Consider the following 17,645-nt stretch of genomic DNA (forward strand, 5'->3'; position numbering starts at 1 on the left):
GAATGGGAGGGGGAGGGGGGAGATCTCTTGTATTCTACCTCTAGAATGGGAGGGGGAGGGGGGAGATCTCTTGTATTCTACCTCTAGAATGGGAGGGGGAGGGGGGAGATCTCTTGTATTCTACCTCTAGAATGGGAGGGGGGAGAAAATGTTTTGAAATCCTGTTTGCTGATATATTTGTAGAATAATGTTTTCTGGATCATTGCACTCTGTTTTGGCTGATGGCACCTGGTGTTGACTCTAGGCCATTGACCTGATTGGGTTACAATGGACGTGTGGAAGGGCTAGACAAGAACAGGGAGAAATTCACAACGTTACAGATTGACTGTAGCGATTTGGTTCGGGGAAAACAATTGAACTGTTTATATGTGACCTAATATGCTAAATAATCGGAGACTGGCTAAGAAAGTCTTCCACACAGACAGAAGTAACAGCCCCAACACACACACACACACACACACACCTAAACCAAGGACAATTTTCCAGCCATTCCTGATCAAGGTGAAAAATCCCTACGCTCCACTGCTCATAATCACATGATCACATGACCTGCCGCCACCATCCATCACAGGAGACTGTTTACCTCTCTAACCACACCCCCCCCCCCACCTCTCCCCGCCCCTCAACTACAGTCTGACTCAGGTAGACCCCCTCCCTCTGTGTCCTTATCTCCAGGCTGTACGTTATGTTTCATTTTACTATAAAAAAAAAGAAGCCATTTTTTTTAATGATTATACAGATAACACAGACAGAACAGGTAGAGGTCAGAACACACATCGATCCCCTACCAAATCAAACACAACCCCCCCCCCCCCCCCCCCCCCATTCTCTAACAGAGTCCCACCCCAAAAACCAGACTTAAAGCAGGCATGATATACAATTAGTAATATAATCAAATAGTAACAAAAAAAATGACAAAGATATTATAAGACAAACAGTAGAATTTGGTTTGGTTTATGGAGTTGTGAATTTAGCTGGATCCATGTCTTCTAAAAAAGGATAAAAAAGTTTGGTTTATTTAAAAAAAAATGTTTTATGTCACTTAGTGGGTAGCCTAGTGGTTAGAGTTTTGGGCTAGCAACCGAAAGGTTGCAAGTTTGAATCCCTGAGCTGACAAGGTACAAATCTGTCGTTCTGCCCCTGAACAAGGCAGTTAACCCACTGTTCCTAAGCCATCATTGTGTGTGATGCCACTCCTATAGAACTGTTTAGAGGGGCCTCCTGTGATGCCACTCCTATAGAACTGTTTAGAGGGGCCTCCTGTGGTGCCACTCCATAGAACTGTTTAGAGGGGCCTCCTGTGATGCCACTCCTATAGAACTGTTTAGAGGGGCCTCCTGTGATGCCACTCCTATAGAACTGTTTAGAGGGGCCTCCTGTGATGCCACTCCATAGCCCCCTCTTCTAATGCCTTTGATAGTGGTGTTATTACGTACTGCTATGGCTAAAGGCTCAATTGCAATGGCAAACAGCTGAGGGGATAGAGTACAACCCTGTCTTGTCCCACGTTGGAAATAGGATGAAATGTTATTACTTATGCGCATTGCAGCCACAGGGGAGGAGTATAAAGGACTTTGATCCAGGACATAAAATTGGCACCGAATCCAAATTGTTTGAGAGTATAAAATAAATAATCCCACTCCATTCGATCAAACGCCTTCTCAGCATCAAGTGATAACAATATCTCTGGAGTGTCAGATGAAGAGAGATTATAAAGTGTATTATAAAGATGATGAAAAAGATAATGACGATTTTTAATAACACCAGTTTGATCTGTAAATATAATGTAAGGAAAGGTTTCTTCTGATAGCAGTAGTGAGTTAGGACACCAAGGGTTTCTTCTGATAGCAGTAGTGAGTTAACCCTTGTTTGGGTCTGTGGGCCCCATTTTCAATGTTTACTAAAAGAAAAATGATACAACAAATTATTTTTTCAACCTGAGACTCATTGGCCTTGGCTCATTTTCTGTGAAGAACATGTAAAATAACACATTTCCATTGAGTGCACACTGTGTTCCCCCCTACACATTTATATTACATATGTGGTGTTCGAGAACACTGGATCCGAGGGTAATAAAAGTGTGTGTGTAGGTGAAAACAAGTAAAAATTAAATAAAAAGTTGTGTGCCTTCACTCTGTCTTCCTCCTCCCTGGACCTGCTGTTTCAACATAGCACCAAGAACCTTTCTGTCTCCCTGCCTGTCTGCGTGTCTAACGCTTTTCTCGCACTCTTTACCCTTTGTAGTGTGTGAAACTACAAAATGTCTTACGTGGACCTGCACAATGTTATTACAATACATTATTTCTATACATTATTCGATACATTGTAAAAAATGCAGTATTTTCCCACACTCTACCACAGCCAGGAGCAAATTGGAGGGAGGGACACAACAAATAAATATCTTTGCATATGTGGCTCTTTACCACAATCAATCAGTATGGCAAAAGTAATCTCTGCTCAGAGGGCCTTAGAAAAAAAAAATTGTAGAGAGAGAAGCTAGTATAGAAGGAGCGTCTAGGAGCATCTGACAGAGACATGATCCTCATATTCAGAAAATTATTCATCCACCAAAGTGGAAGATGAATAATTTTCTGAATATGAGGATCATGTCTCTGTCAATTCGGAGTCTGACAGTGAGATGGAAGAAGAGGATGAGATTGACCCTCAGCCAGCCCCAGGTCCAGCCCATCAGCAGCCAGCCCCAGGACCAGCCCGTCAGACAGCCAACCCCAGGACCAGCCCGTCAGCAACCAGCCCATCAGCAACCAGCCCCAGGACCAGCCCGTCAGCAACCAGCTCATCAGCCACTTGCAGTAGGAGAAATATGGATATAAAATTTTTTGAAATTTAATGGTCATCTTGCCCAAGGAATGAGCCTCCCAGCATGGCTGCCAATGTGATAAGAATGCAATCAGGGCTGACTCATGCAACCAGGGTTACTCATGTGCAGGACATAAAGTCTTCTTTTCAACTGTTCATCCCAGACACCATCCAGAAAATCATTCTGGACTGAACTAATTTGTAGGGAAGGTGTGTTTTTGGAGAGAGATGGAAGGAGATGGGCCAAACTCATACTTTGGGGTTCTTATCCTTGCTGGTGTTTTCAGATCCAATGGGGAATCCACAGAATCCCTGTGTGATTCAGAAACTGGCAGAAAACTTTTCAGTGCAACAATGTCTCTGGAAAACTTCCACATTATTTCCAGGATTATCCGCTTCGATAAACGAGACACCAGAACAGCTCGGCGGCAGAGAGACGAGCTAGCTGCAATAAGATCCGTGTGGGACAAGTGAGTGGGCCTCCTTCCCCTGTTTTACAACCCTGGTCCCAACGTTACTGTTGATGAACAGCTTATGCCATTTAGGGGCCGCTGCCCCTTCAGGCAGTACATACAGTCTAAACCCACAAAATATGGAATCAAGATCTGGGCTGCCTGTGATGCTGCTTCATCATATGCGTGGAACTTGCAAGTGTATATGGGGAAGTCAGACGGAGAAGCCCCTGAGAAGAACCAAAGGAGGCGGTTTGTCCTGGACGTGACACAGGGACTCCGTTGCCACAACATCCCATTCAATAACTTTTTTACTTCGCACAAGCTGGGACAGGGGCTTCTCAAGAGGATGATGATGATGATGCAAAACACCACACACCATCACACTTCCTCCTCCAAGCTTCACGGTGGGAACCACACTTCCGTTCACCTACTCTGCGTAACACAAAGACACGGCGGTTGGAACCAAAAAATCTCATATTTGGAATCATCAGACCAAAGGACAGATTTACACCGGTCTAATATCCATTGCTTGTGATTTTTGGCCCAAACAAGTCTCTTCTTCTTATTGGTTTCCTTTAGTAGTGGTTTCTTTGCAGCAAATCGACCATGAAGTCCTGATTCACTCACTCTCCTCTGAACAGTTGATGTTTCTGTTACTTGAACTCTGAAGCATTTATTTGCGCTGCAATCTGAGGTGCAGTTAACTCTAATGAACTTATCCTCTGCAGCAGAGATAACTCTGGGTCTTCCTTTCCTGTGGCGGTCCTCTTGAGAGAGAGCTTCATCATAGCGCTTGATGTTTTTTGCGACTGCACTTGAAGAAACTTTCAAAGTTCTTTACATTTTCCTGATTGACTGACCTTCATGTCTTAAAGTAATGATGGACTGTCATTTCTCTTTGCTTATTTGAGCTGTTCTTGCCATAATATAGGACTTGGTCTTTTACCAAATAGGGTTATCTTCTGTATACCACCCCTACCTTGTCACAACACAACTGATTGACTCAAACACATTAAGAAGGAAAGAAATTCCACAAATTCACTTTTAACAAGGCACACCTGTTAATTGAAATGCATTCCAGGTGACTACCTCATGAAGCTGGTTGAGAGAATGCCAAGAGCATGCAAAGCTGTCATCAAGGCAAAGAGCGGCTACTTTGAAGATTCACAAATATAAAATATACTTTGGTTTTTGTAAAAAGAAATGTGGTTATATGATTCCATATGTGTTATTTCATAGGTTTGATTTCTTCACTATTATTCTACAATGCATAAAAATAGTAAAAATTAAGTAAAATCCTGGAATGAGTAGGTGTGTCCAAACTTTTAACTGGTACCATATAAATAACGTAAAGAAAAATGTCTAAAAACCTGTTTTCGGTTTATCATTATTGTGTGTAGATTGATAAAGATCCTTTATTTATTTAATCCATTTTAGAATAAGGCTGTAAGGGGTCTGAATACTTTCCGAAAGCACTGTATATAATACAAATCGAGGACGTTGGAAATGCTTTTCCCGGTTGATTTTATTCTATACTGTGTGCTCTTTTCCCGGTTGGCTGATGGAGAATTGATGATAAAAAGATTATGGGGGGGCCTGTTTTGTTAGACTTCAGTGCGCGGCTTTTGACATTATTGATCGTAGTCTGCTGCTGGAATAAACATACGTGTTATGGCTTTATACCCCCTGCTATAATTGTGGATAAAGAGTTACCTGTCTAACAGAACACAGAGGGTGTTCTTTAACAGTACTTGTACATGTGAGAGATTTTAACATGTTGAAAGCACCGAAAGCACAACTATCTAGCACACAGCACGGACACCCATGCGTACCCCACAAGACATGTCACCGGACGTCTCTTAATTAACATGTCACCTCCTGACCATAGAGAGCTCTTATTTTCTATGGTAGAGTAGATCATGGCGTGACTGGGGGGGGGGGTTATCTAGTTTTTTTAGTTCTATGTTTTGGTTCTAGTTTCTGTTTTCTATGTTGGGATTTTGGGATGATCCCCAATTAGAGGGAGCTGGCTTTCGTTGTCTCTAATTGGGGATCATATTTAAGTCGTTGTTTTTTCCCACCTGTGTTTGTGGGAGATTATTTAGAGTTGGTTCATGTTGCACCTCTTTCGTCACGGTTTGTTGTTTGTTTATAGTTTAGTGTTTGTTTGGCTAAGATTCACTTTCTAATAAAAAGATGTGGAACGATATTCACGCTGCGCTTTGGTCCGTTTCATTTACATCATTTAGCAGACGCTCTTATCCAGAGCGACTTACAGTAGTGAATGCAGACATTTCATTTCATGCATTATTTTGTTTTGTTTGTACTGTTAGTCTGTTAGTTTGTACTGTTTCTACACACAGTCGTGACATAACAGTCCCCAAGTCCAGAAGAGACTATGGGGGGAAGACACACAGTACTACGGGTTCCCTTCCATGTCCCTCGGTTCAATACAATATGTTTATTTAGCTGATACCTGTGGATGTATATTTAGTGTCCTGGGCTTTCAGCCACCCAATAAGACAGACTGACGGATGAGTGTTTCCAGGCAACCTGAAAGCAGGAAGAAGAGAGTAATATGATCACTCAGGAACATTGTGTTATCTCCCTCTGTTTGCATATCATTCCCTTCATCTCTCCTTCCCTCCATTCCTCCTTCCCTTCATCCCTCCTTCCCTTCATCCCTCCTTCCCTTCATCCCTCCTTCCCTCCATCCTAAACCTGTGGGATCATCTATAAAATAGACTTTTTTTTTTATTTTTTACAAAATTTCAGTAAGGACTCAGGATCCACATCGGTAACATGAAGGCTAAATCACATATTCAGCATTATATTCAGGTTGTCTAGGCAGGAGAGATGACATTATATTCAGCATTATATTCAGGTTGTCTAGGCAGGAGAGATGACATTATATTCAGGTTGTCTTGGCAGGAGAGGTGGCATTATAATCAGGTTGTCTAGGCAGGAGAGGTGACATTATAATCAGCATTATATTCAGGTTGTCTAGGCAGGATAGATGACATTATATTCAGGTTGTCTAGGCAGGAGAGGTGACATTATAATCAGCATTATAATCAGGTTGTCTAGGCAGGAGAGGTGACATTATATTCAGGTTGTCTTGGCAGGAGAGGTGACATTATATTCAGCATTATATTCAGATTGTCTAGGCAGGATAGATGACATTATATTCAGGTTGTCTTGGCAGGAGAGGTGACATTATAATCAGCATTATAATCAGGTTGTCTAGGCAGGAGAGATGACATTATATTCAGGTTGTCTTGGCAGGAGAGGTGACATTATATTCAGGTTGTCTAGGCAGGAGAGGTGACATTATAATCAGCATTATAATCAGGTTGTCTAGGCAGGAGAGGTGACATTATAATCAGCATTATATTCAGGTTGTCTAGGCAGGAGAGATGACATTATATTCAGGTTGTCTTGGCAGGAGAGGTGACATTATAATCAGCATTATAATCAGGTTGTCTAGGCAGGAGAGATGACATTATATTCAGGTTGTCTTGGCAGGAGAGGTGACATTATATTCAGGTTGTCTAGGCAGGAGAGGTGACATTATAATCAGCATTATAATCAGGTTGTCTAGGCAGGAGAGATGACATTATATTCAGGTTGTCTTGGCAGGAGAGGTGACATTATATTCAGGTTGTCTAGGCAGGAGAGGTGACATTATAATCAGGTTGTCTAGGCAGGAGAGATGACATTATATTCAGGTTGTCTTGGCAGGAGAGGTGACATTATATTCAGGTTGTCTAGGCAGGAGAGATGACATTATATTCAGGTTGTCTTGGCAGGAGAGATGACATTATAATCAGGTTGTCTTGGCAGGAGAGAAGACATTATAATCAGCATTATATTCAGGTTGTCTTGGCAGGAGAGATGACATTATATTCAGGTTGTCTTGGCAGGAGAGGTGACATTGATAAACTGTCCATTATGTCTTTGCTACCATTCATCTCAGGTCAAGATGTATCATGGGTAATATTTTGTATTGTGGGTCATTTGATTATGTATCCCCTGGCAGCTGGGACCATATAATGATGTCATCATGTTGATGACAACAAGACATAGGTGTGTGTGTGTGTGTGTGTGTGTGTGTGTGTGTGTGTGTGTGTGTGTGTGTGTGTGTGTGTGTGTGTGTTTGTTTTATGCATTTCGTACAGATGTGATATTCCTAAATAATACATTTGCAGCATGGGTGAACACGATTATCTAGTGACACTACAAACAGAAGATTACACACACACACACACACACACACACACACACACACACACACACACACACACACACACACACACACACACACACATACACACACACACACACACACACACACACACACACACACACACACACACACACCTATGTCTTCATATGGTCCCATTGTAAATATTCTGTAGGCAGAATGAATAGAACAGAAGATTACTGCATTGCATTGTAAACATTCTGTAAACATTCTGTAAACATTCTGTAAACATTCTGTAAACATTCTTTGGTAAATATTATATTAAAATGCATTCCTTGGCAACTACAGACCTACTGTCACTTCCCAAATAACATCCTATTTCCTATATAGTGTACTACTTTTGACCAGAGCCGTAAGGGAGACTGGTCAATAGTGCATTTGAAAGGGAATAGGTTACCATTTAGGACTTAAAGAGATTCATATTGGCCTCTTCCTCTCATGCTGTATAAACAGTGTCATCTGTCTTTCCTGTGCTAATGGCCCTGCCTGGAGAGATATTGGTCATTATTGCCCGGTAACATTGACCGGCTCCGGGAGACCGTCAGTTACGCGTGGAGGGGTTTTTGACTAATCATTGATATATCTGCTGTTGACTGGCGGCCCCGGGGGAAGAGGGAGGGGAAGAGGTGCTGGAGTTGTCGCATCCATTTGCGTTTATAGGCTAGCTAGTAACCGGCTGTTTGCGCTTCAGAGAACACAACAAGTAGGGACAGTATGCCTACTAAAGTAGCCTAGCTACTGGTTTTATGGATTATATAGGATATCGATTTGTATAATTAAGTCTATAATGGTTTATATTACGGTAAATGACCTCACTCAATTTAACGCAGTCGGCGCGATGCAACTCCCTCGTTTCATGACGTTTGTTCTGGTCATTTCTTGTGAGTTGTACCGGGCGGTCGCGGGTCCAGGCGCTGGGTTGAAGACGTGGGAGAGATTTAGTAAATTGGACTATCCCGGTGACAAGGCTTTCCTCTACGACACCTTTCCTGACAACTTTATGTGGGCGGTTGGAACGGCAGCTTACCAGGTGGAGGGTGCGTTTGAGAAAGACGGGAAGGGCCTGTCCATTTGGGACACTTTTACGCGCGGCGGGAACCGGATCGCTACCGGGGACGTTGGCAGCGACAGCTACCATAACATCCAAAGCGACGTCCGCGCATTGAAACAGCTCGGGGTCAGTCATTACCGCTTCTCACTCTCGTGGTCGCGGATATTTCCAAACGGCAGCCGCGGTAGTTACAACGAGATCGGTACCAACTACTACCGGACGTTAATTCGGAAGTTGAAGGAGATCAACGTGCAGCCGGTGATCACGTTATATCACTGGGATTTACCTGACAACCTGCAGAGAACGTTCGGCGGGTGGAGCGACCCAGCGCTCGTGGAGCTTTTCCGTGATTATGCAGATTTCTGTTTCCAAACATTCGGTGATGATGTGAAGTATTGGATCACGATAGACAACCCGTTCCTGGTGGCGTGGAACGGGTACGGGACTGGGAAGGTGGCTCCGGGAATCAAGAATGACCCGGACCTGCCGTTTAGAGTGGGACACAACCTCCTCAAGGTGAGAGAGAGCACTAAATCACAAATTCCGTTCAAAAATAGCACACTATTCCCTATATAGTGCAATGCTTTTGACCAGGTTCAAAATAGTGCACTATGAAGGGAATGTGGATGTAATTTAGGACGTAAACAGACTGCACCTGATCAACTCTGCGTCAGATTCTATTTACTGGAATGCCACTGTATGACATTATAGCTGTCGTCATTAGAGGACCACAATGTAAAAATACTGTCATTTGTTTACAAATATGTTGTGTTAAATATTCTCCATGATTTAAAATTCATTGTGTTGCTTGAATTGAGGTTCAAAATTGTCAAATACATCAAATTAAATCACGGAAAAGTAGAATAATCTCATATGAAATAAATTGTTTTGAATGTAAAAACAAATATGTATTTCCATCCCTCTGTCTCTTTCTCTCCTCTCCTCCTCTCCCCTCCTCTCTCCTCCTCTCTCCTCCTTTCCCCCCCTCTCCTCTCCTCTCCTCCCTCCTCCTCTTTCCTCCTCTCCCCTCCTCTCTCCTCCTCTCTCCTCCTCTCTCCTCCTCTCCCCTCCTCCCTCCTCCTCTCCCCTCCTCTCTCCTCCTCTCTCCTCCTCTCCCCTCCTCTCTCATCCTCTCTCCTCTCTCCTCCTCTCCCCTCCTCCCTCCTCCTCCCTCCTCCTCTCTCCTCCTCTCCCCTCCTCTCTCCTCCTCTCTCCTCTTCTCCCCTCCTCTCCCCTCCTCTCTCCTCCTCTCTCCTCCTCTCCCCTCCTCTCTCCTCCTCTCTCCTCCTCTCCCCTCCTCTCCCTCCTCTCCCCTCCTCTCTCCTCCTCTCCCCTCCTCTCCCCTCCTCTCCCCTCCTCCCTCCTCCTCTCTCCTCCTCTCTCCTCCTCTTTCTTCCTCTCCTCCCCCCCTCTCCCCTCCTCCCCCCCTCTCCTCCTCTCCCCTCCTCCTTTCCCCTCCTCCCCCCCTCTCCCCTCCCCCTCTCTCCTCCTTTCCCCTCCTCTCCCCTCCTCCCCCTCTCCCCTCCTCCCCCCTCCTCCCCCCCTCTCCCCTCCTCCCCCCTCTCTCCTCCTCTCCCCTCCTCCCCCCCAGGCTCATGCTGCAGCGTGGCACCTCTACGACCGCCACTACCGGCCCCAGCAGCAAGGGAAAGTTTCAATGGCGCTGGCCTCCCATTGGATCAAGCCCAGCAGGACGCGACGTGAGAGCCTGCAGGCGTGCCAGTGGTCCCTGGACTTCGTGTTGGGCTGGTTCGCCAGACCCCTCTTCACTGATGGAGATTACCCCCCCAGCATGAAGCACAACCTGTCCCACCGTCTGCCCTCCTTCACACAGGCACGTTAGCCCGGGGTTAGCCTAGACCTGAATACTAGTATAGAGACTAGCCCCACTCTACCACCGCCTGCCCTCCTTCACACAGGCACGTTAGCCCGGGGTTAGCCTAGACCTGAATACTAGTATAGAGACTAGCCCCACTCTACCACCGCCTGCCCTCCTTCACACAGGCACGTTAGCCCGGGGTTAGCCTAGACCTGAATACTAGTATAGAGACTAGCCCCACTCTACCACCGCCTGCCCTCCTTCACACAGGCACGTTAGCCCGGGGTTAGCCTAGACCTGAATACTAGTATAGAGACTAGCCCCACTCTACCACCGCCTGCCCTCCTTCACACAGGCACGTTAGCCCGGGGTTAGCCTAGACCTGAATACTAATATAGAGACTAGCCCCACTCTACCACCGCCTGCCCTCCTTCACACAGGCACGTTAGCCCGGGGTTAGCCTAGACCTGAATACTAGTATAGAGACTAGCCCCACTCTACCACCGCCTGCCCTCCTTCACACAGGCACGTTAGCCCGGGGTTAGCCTAGACCTGAATACTAGTATAGAGACTAGCCCCACTCTACCACCGCCTGCCCTCCTTCACACAGGCACGTTAGCCCGGGGTTAGCCTAGACCTGAATACTAGTATAGAGACTAGCCCACTCTACCACCGCCTGCCCTCCTTCACACAGGCACGTTAGCCCGGGGTTAGCCTAGACCTGAATACTAGTATAGAGACTAGCCCCACTCTACCACCGCCTGCCCTCCTTCACACAGGCACGTTAGCCCGGGGTTAGCCTAGACCTGAATACTAGTATAGAGACTAGCCCCACTCTACCACCGCCTGCCCTCCTTCACACAGGCACGTTAGCCCGGGGTTAGCCTAGACCTGAATACTAGTATAGAGACTAGCCCCACTCTACCACCGCCTGCCCTCCTTCACACAGGCACGTTAGCCCGGGGTTAGCCTAGACCTGAATACTAGTATAGAGACTAGCCCCACTCTACCACCGCCTGCCCTCCTTCACACAGGCACGTTAGCCCGGGGTTAGCCTAGACCTGAATACTAGTATAGAGACTAGCCCCACTCTACCACCGCCTGCCCTCCTTCACACAGGCACGTTAGCCCGGGGTTAGCCTAGACCTGAATACTAGTATAGAGACTAGCCCCACTCTACCACCGCCTGCCCTCCTTCACACAGGCACGTTAGCCCGGGGTTAGCCTAGACCTGAATACTAGTATAGAGACTAGCCCCACTCTACCACCGCCTGCCCTCCTTCACACAGGCACGTTAGCCCGGGGTTAGCCTAGACCTGAATACTAGTATAGAGACTAGCCCCACTCTACCACCGCCTGCCCTCCTTCACACAGGCACGTTAGCCCGGGGTTAGCCTAGACCTGAATACTAGTATAGAGACTAGCCCCACTCTACCACCGCCTGCCCTCCTTCACACAGGCACGTTAGCCCGGGGTTAGCCTAGACCTGAATACTAGTATAGAGACTAGCCCCACTCTACCACCGCCTGCCCTCCTTCACACAGGCACGTTAGCCCGGGGTTAGCCTAGACCTGAATACTAGTATAGAGACTAGCCCCACTCTACCACCGCCTGCCCTCCTTCACACAGGCACGTTAGCCCGGGGTTAGCCTAGACCTGAATACTAGTATAGAGACTAGCCCCACTCTACCACCGCCTGCCCTCCTTCATACAGGCACGTTAGCCCGGGGTTAGCCTAGACCTGAATACTAGTATAGAGACTAGCCCCACTCTACCACCGCCTGCCCTCCTTCACACAGGCACGTTAGCCCGGGGTTAGCCTAGACCTGAATACTAGTATAGAGACTAGCCCCACTCTACCACCGCCTGCCCTCCTTCACACAGGCACGTTAGCCCGGGGTTAGCCTAGACCTGAATACTAGTATAGAGACTAGCCCCACTCTACCACCGCCTGCCCTCCTTCACACAGGCACGTTAGCCTGGGGTTAGCCTAGACCTGAATACTAGTATAGAGACTAGCCCCACTCTACCACCGCCTGCCCTCCTTCACACAGGCACGTTAGCCCGGGGTTAGCCTAGACCTGAATACTAGTATAGAGACTAGCCCCACTCTACCACCGCCTGCCCTCCTTCACACAGGCACGTTAGCCCGGGGTTAGCCTAGACCTGAATACTAGTATAGAGACTAGCCCCACTCTACCACCGCCTGCCCTCCTTCACACAGGCACGTTAGCCCGGGGTTAGCCTAGACCTGAATACTAGTATAGAGACTAGCCCACTCTACCACCGCCTGCCCTCCTTCACACAGGCACGTTAGCCCGGGGTTAGCCTAGACCTGAATACTAGTATAGAGACTAGCCCCACTCTACCACCGCCTGCCCTCCTTCACACAGGCACGTTAGCCCGGGGTTAGCCTAGACCTGAATACTAGTATAGAGACTAGCCCCACTCTACCACCGCCTGCCCTCCTTCACACAGGCACGTAGAATAGAATAGGCCCTTACTCTCTGTCCCAAATGGCACGCTATTCCCTCTAAAAGTGCACTTGTTTTGATCAGGACCCTGTTCCCTTTAGAAAGTTATATTGTTATTATATTTTGCAACAGATTGAAAGTTATTCTCCTCTCCTCTCATCCCCTCTCCTCTCATCTCATCTCCTCTCCTCTCATCCCCTCTCATCCCCTCTCTTCTCATCTCCTCTCATTCCCTCTCCTTCCCTCTCCTCTCATCTCCTCTCCTCTCCTCTCACATCCTCCCATCTCCTCCCATCTCCTCCCATATCCTCCCATCTCCTCTCATCTCCTTCCATCTCCTCCCCTCCCATCTCCTCTCATCCCCTCCCATCTCCTCCCATCCCCTCCCATCTCCTCTCCTTTCCTCTATCCAGGCAGAGAGGGATGAAGTGAGGGGGACCGCAGACTTCTTTGCTCTGTCCCATGGTCCTTCTCTGAGCTACCAGCTGATCGACGCCAGTCTCAAATTTGGCCAGATTGAAGTTCTGGATCTGAGGATGCTGCTATACTGGATTAGAGCAGAGTACGACAACCCACCCATCTACATAGTAGAGAGTGGCTGGTAGGTTACTGTCGTGCATCGCGTTGTGTCGTGTTATGGAAATATACCACAACTCAGGCTGTGATATGAATGAGAAGCAGCTATGTTATATTATGATATGAACTGTAGTCTATGTTATGTCGTGTTATAATATGTTATGAACTGTACTAATAACTGTTACTACTACATAATGACACAGGGTTGTCCAGGGAGATATCAAGACAGAGGACGTAGAGCTCGCCAGCTTGTAATCCTCTGAAACGGAAATGAGTTGCCTCTGGTTCGTTCAGCCATTCATACGGGGGAAATTAATGGGGAAAGAATGGGGTTTTGGGATTAACGCAAATAAGGTCTGAGGTTAATACAGGTTTAGGATATTTTATAGTTTTTTTTCTATGAGGTAATATCAGTCTGTTGACATGACCTTTAAGAATTATGAAACTATTGTGTGCTTTAAGTGCTTGTTTTGGAAAGTATTCAGACCCCTTGACTTTTTCCACATTTTGTTACGTTTCATCCATTCTAAAAAAAAAAAATCCTCATCAATCTACTGTAACAGTCGTGGCCAAACGTTTTGAGAATGCAAGGAAATACGTGCCGTCATCATTGCTTTGCACAAAAAGGGCTTCACAGGCAAGGATATTGCTGCCAGTAAGATTGCACCTAAATCAACCATTTATCGGATCATCAAGAACTTCAAGGAGAGCGGTTCAATTGTTGTGAAGAAGGCTTCAGGGCGCCCAAGAAAGTCCAGCAAGCGCCAAGACCGTCTCCTAAAGTTGATTCAGCTGCGGGATCGGGGCACCACCAGTACAGAGCTTGCTCAGGAATGGCAGCAGGCAGGTGTGAGTGCATCTGCACGCACAGTGAGGTGAAGATTTTTGGAGGATGGCCTGGTGTCAAGAAGGGCAGCAAAGAAGCCACTTCTCTCCAGGAAAAACATCAGGGACAGACTGATATTCTGCAAAAGGTACAGGGATTGGACTGCTGAGGACTGGGGTAAAGTCATTTTCTCTGATGAATCCCCTTTCCGATTGTTTGGCGCATCCGGAAAAAAGCTTGTCCGGAGAAGACAAGGTGAGCGCTACCATCAGTCCTGTGTCATGCGAACAGTAAAGCATCCTGAGACCATTCATGTGTGGGGTTGCTTCTCAGCCAAGGGAGTGGGCTCACTCACAATTTTGCCTAAGTACACAGCTATGGATAAAGAAATGGTACCAACACATCCTCTGAGAGCAACTTCTCCCAACCATCTAGGAACAGTTTGGTGATGAACAATGCCTTTTCCAGCATGATGGAGCACCTTGCCATTAGGCAAAAGTGATAACTAAGTGGCTCGGGGAACAAAACATCGATATTTTGAGTCCATGGCCAGGAAACTCCCCAGACCTTAATCCCATTGAGAATTTGTGGTCAATCTTCAAGAGGCGGGTGGACAAACAAAAACCCACAAATTCTGACAAACTTCAAGCATTGATTATGCAAGAATGGGCTGCCATCAGTCAGGATGTGGCCCAGAAGTTAATTGACAGCATGCCAGGGCGGATTGCAGAGGTCTTGAAAAAAAAGTGTCAACACTGCAAATATTGACTCTTAGCGTCAACTTCATGTAGTTGTCAATAAAAGCCTTTGACACTTATGAAATGCTTGTAATTATACTTCAGTATTCCACAGTAACATCTGCCAAAAATATCTAAAGACACTGAAGCAGCAAACTTTGTGGAAATTAATATTTGTGTCATTCTCAAAACCTTTGGCCACGACTGTACAATTCAACATAATGACAGAGTGAAAACAGGTTTTTAGAATTTTGTTATTAAAATTAAAACTGAAATATCTTATTTATGTAGGTATTCAGACCCTTTGCTATGAGACTCAAAATTGAGCTCAGGAATCACGGCACAAGTCAAGACCCAGATGCAGACACAGGAGGCAGATGTTTGGAGTCTCACAATGTTTATTAATCCAAAGGGGTAGGCAAGAGAATGGTCGAAAAGGTCAAAACCAGTTCAGAGTCCAATAGGTACTAAAGGGAAGGCAGGATGATCAGGCAGGTGGGAAAGTAGTCCATAGTCAGGCAGTGGTCAAAACAGGGAAGACTAGCAAAATAAAATAGAAAAGGAGTACGGGTAAAAAAAATACATGCTGGTTGACTTGACTAAACATACAAGACGAACTGGCACAGAGAGACAGGAAACACAGGGATAAATACACTGGGGCAGAGAGACAGGAAACACAGGGATAAATACACTGGGGAAAATAAGCTACACCTGGAGGGGGTGGAGACAATAACGAGGAAACTGATCAGGGTGTGACACTCAGATGCATCCTGTTTCCATTGATCATCCTTTTAAAAAAAAAAAAACATTTTTACCTTTAATAACTAGGCAAGTTAGGAACACATTCTTATTTACAATGACGGCCTAGGAACAGTGGGTTAACTGCCTTGTTCAGGGTCAGAACGACAGATTTTTATCTTATCAGCTCGGGGATTTGATCTTGCAACCTTTCAGTTGACAGTTACTAGTCCAACGCTCTAACCACTAGGCTACCTGCCACCTAGTGGTTATGCGGCAGGTATCCTTGACATCCTTGAGATGTTTTACAAGTTGATTGGAGTCCACCTGTGGTACATGGAATTAATTGGACATGATTTGGAAAGGAACACACCTGTCTATATAAGGTCTCACAGTTGACAGTGCATATCAGAGCAAAAACCAAGCCATGAGGTTGAAGGAATTGTCCGTTGAGCTCCGAGACAGGATTGTCTCGAGGCACAGATCTGGGGAAGGGTACCAAAACATTTCTGCAGCATCGAAGGTCCCCAAGAACACAATGGCCTCCATCAGTCTTAAATGGAAGAAGTTTGGAACCACCAAGACTTCCTAAAGCTGGCCGCCCGGCCAAACTGACCAATCAGGGGAGAAGGGCCTTGGTCAGGGAGGTGACCAAGAACCTGATGGTCACTCTGACACAGTTTCAGAGTTCCTCTGTGGAGATGGGACAACCTTCCAGAAGGACAACCATCTCTGCAGCATTCCACCAAATCAGGCCTTTATGGTAGAGTGGCCAGACCGGAAGCCACTCCTCAATAAAAGGCACATGACAGCCCGCTTGGAGTTTGCCAAAAGGCACCTAAAGACTCTCAGACCATGAGAAACAAGATTCTCTGGTTTGATGAAACTAAGATTAAACTATTTGGCCTGAATGCCAAGCGTCAAGTCTGGAAGAAACCTGGCACCATCCCTACGGTGAATCATGGTGGTGGCAGCATCATGCTGTGGGGATGTTTTTCAGCGGCAGGGACTGGGAGACTAGTCAGGATCAAGGGAAAGATGAACGGAGCAAAGTACAGAGAGATCCTTAATGAAAACCTGCTCCAGAGCGCTCAGGACCTCAGATTAGGGCGAAGGTTCACCTTCCAACAGGACAACGACCCTAAGCACAGAGCCAAGACAACGCAGGAGTGGCTTCGGGACAAGTTGCTAAATGTCCTTGAGTGACCCAGTCAGAGCCCGGACTTGAACCCGATTGAACATCTCTGGAGAGACCTGAAAATAGCTGTGCAGCGACGCTCTCCATCCAACCTGACAGAGTTTGAGAGGATCTGCAGAGAAGAATGGGAGCAACTCCCCAAATACAGGTGTGCCAAGCTTGTAGTGTCATACCCAAGAAGACTGGAGGCTGTAATGGCTGCCAACGGTGCTTCACCAAAGTACTGAGTAAACGGTCTGAATACTTAAATGTGACATTTCATTATTTATATATATATTTATCTGTATCTGCGAACATTTCTAAAAAACTGTTTTTGCTTGTCATTATGGGCTGTTGTGTGTATATTGATGAGGGAAAGAAAGTATTTAATACATTTTAGAATAAGGTTGTAAACGTAACAAAATATGGAAAAAGTCAAGGGGTCCGAATACTTTCTGAATGCAGTGACGTTAGCTGATGGATATTATAAGATATCCTTAGCCTGTGTTTACCACAAACCTTATTTTCAGCGTTTATCCAAAACCCCTACAAAAACCCCATTCATTTCGCCATAGACTTTGGCCAACAAGCCATGGCAGAGTTAATGCCTACTTAAAGATTATTAGTCTCTATTATGTTATGCTATGCTGTTAATATGCTGTTAATATGCTGTTACTATGCTGTTCATATGCTGTTAATATGCTGTTA

The 17,645-nt window shown here is 46.1% G+C and overlaps 1 protein-coding gene across 1 annotated transcript in view; it reads left to right on the top strand.

Annotated features, from left to right (window-relative positions):
* The first annotated feature begins 8,151 nt into the window (after positions 1 to 8,151).
* kl (klotho) overlaps positions 8,152 to 17,645 on the top strand; it is a 102,820-nt gene continuing 93,326 nt past the window's right edge. Inside the window, exons 1-3 of the mRNA XM_082974818.1 lie at positions 8,152 to 9,106; positions 10,182 to 10,428; positions 13,301 to 13,484. Coding sequence (XP_082830944.1) covers positions 8,327 to 9,106; positions 10,182 to 10,428; positions 13,301 to 13,484 — 1,211 coding nt within the window. The 5' untranslated portion in view covers positions 8,152 to 8,326. The remainder of the gene's footprint in view (positions 9,107 to 10,181; positions 10,429 to 13,300; positions 13,485 to 17,645) is intronic.

The sequence above is a fragment of the Salmo salar genome, chromosome 04 (genome assembly GCF_965601325.2).
Source record: "Salmo salar chromosome 04, fSalSal1, whole genome shotgun sequence".
Lineage (NCBI taxonomy): Eukaryota > Metazoa > Chordata > Actinopteri > Salmoniformes > Salmonidae > Salmo > Salmo salar.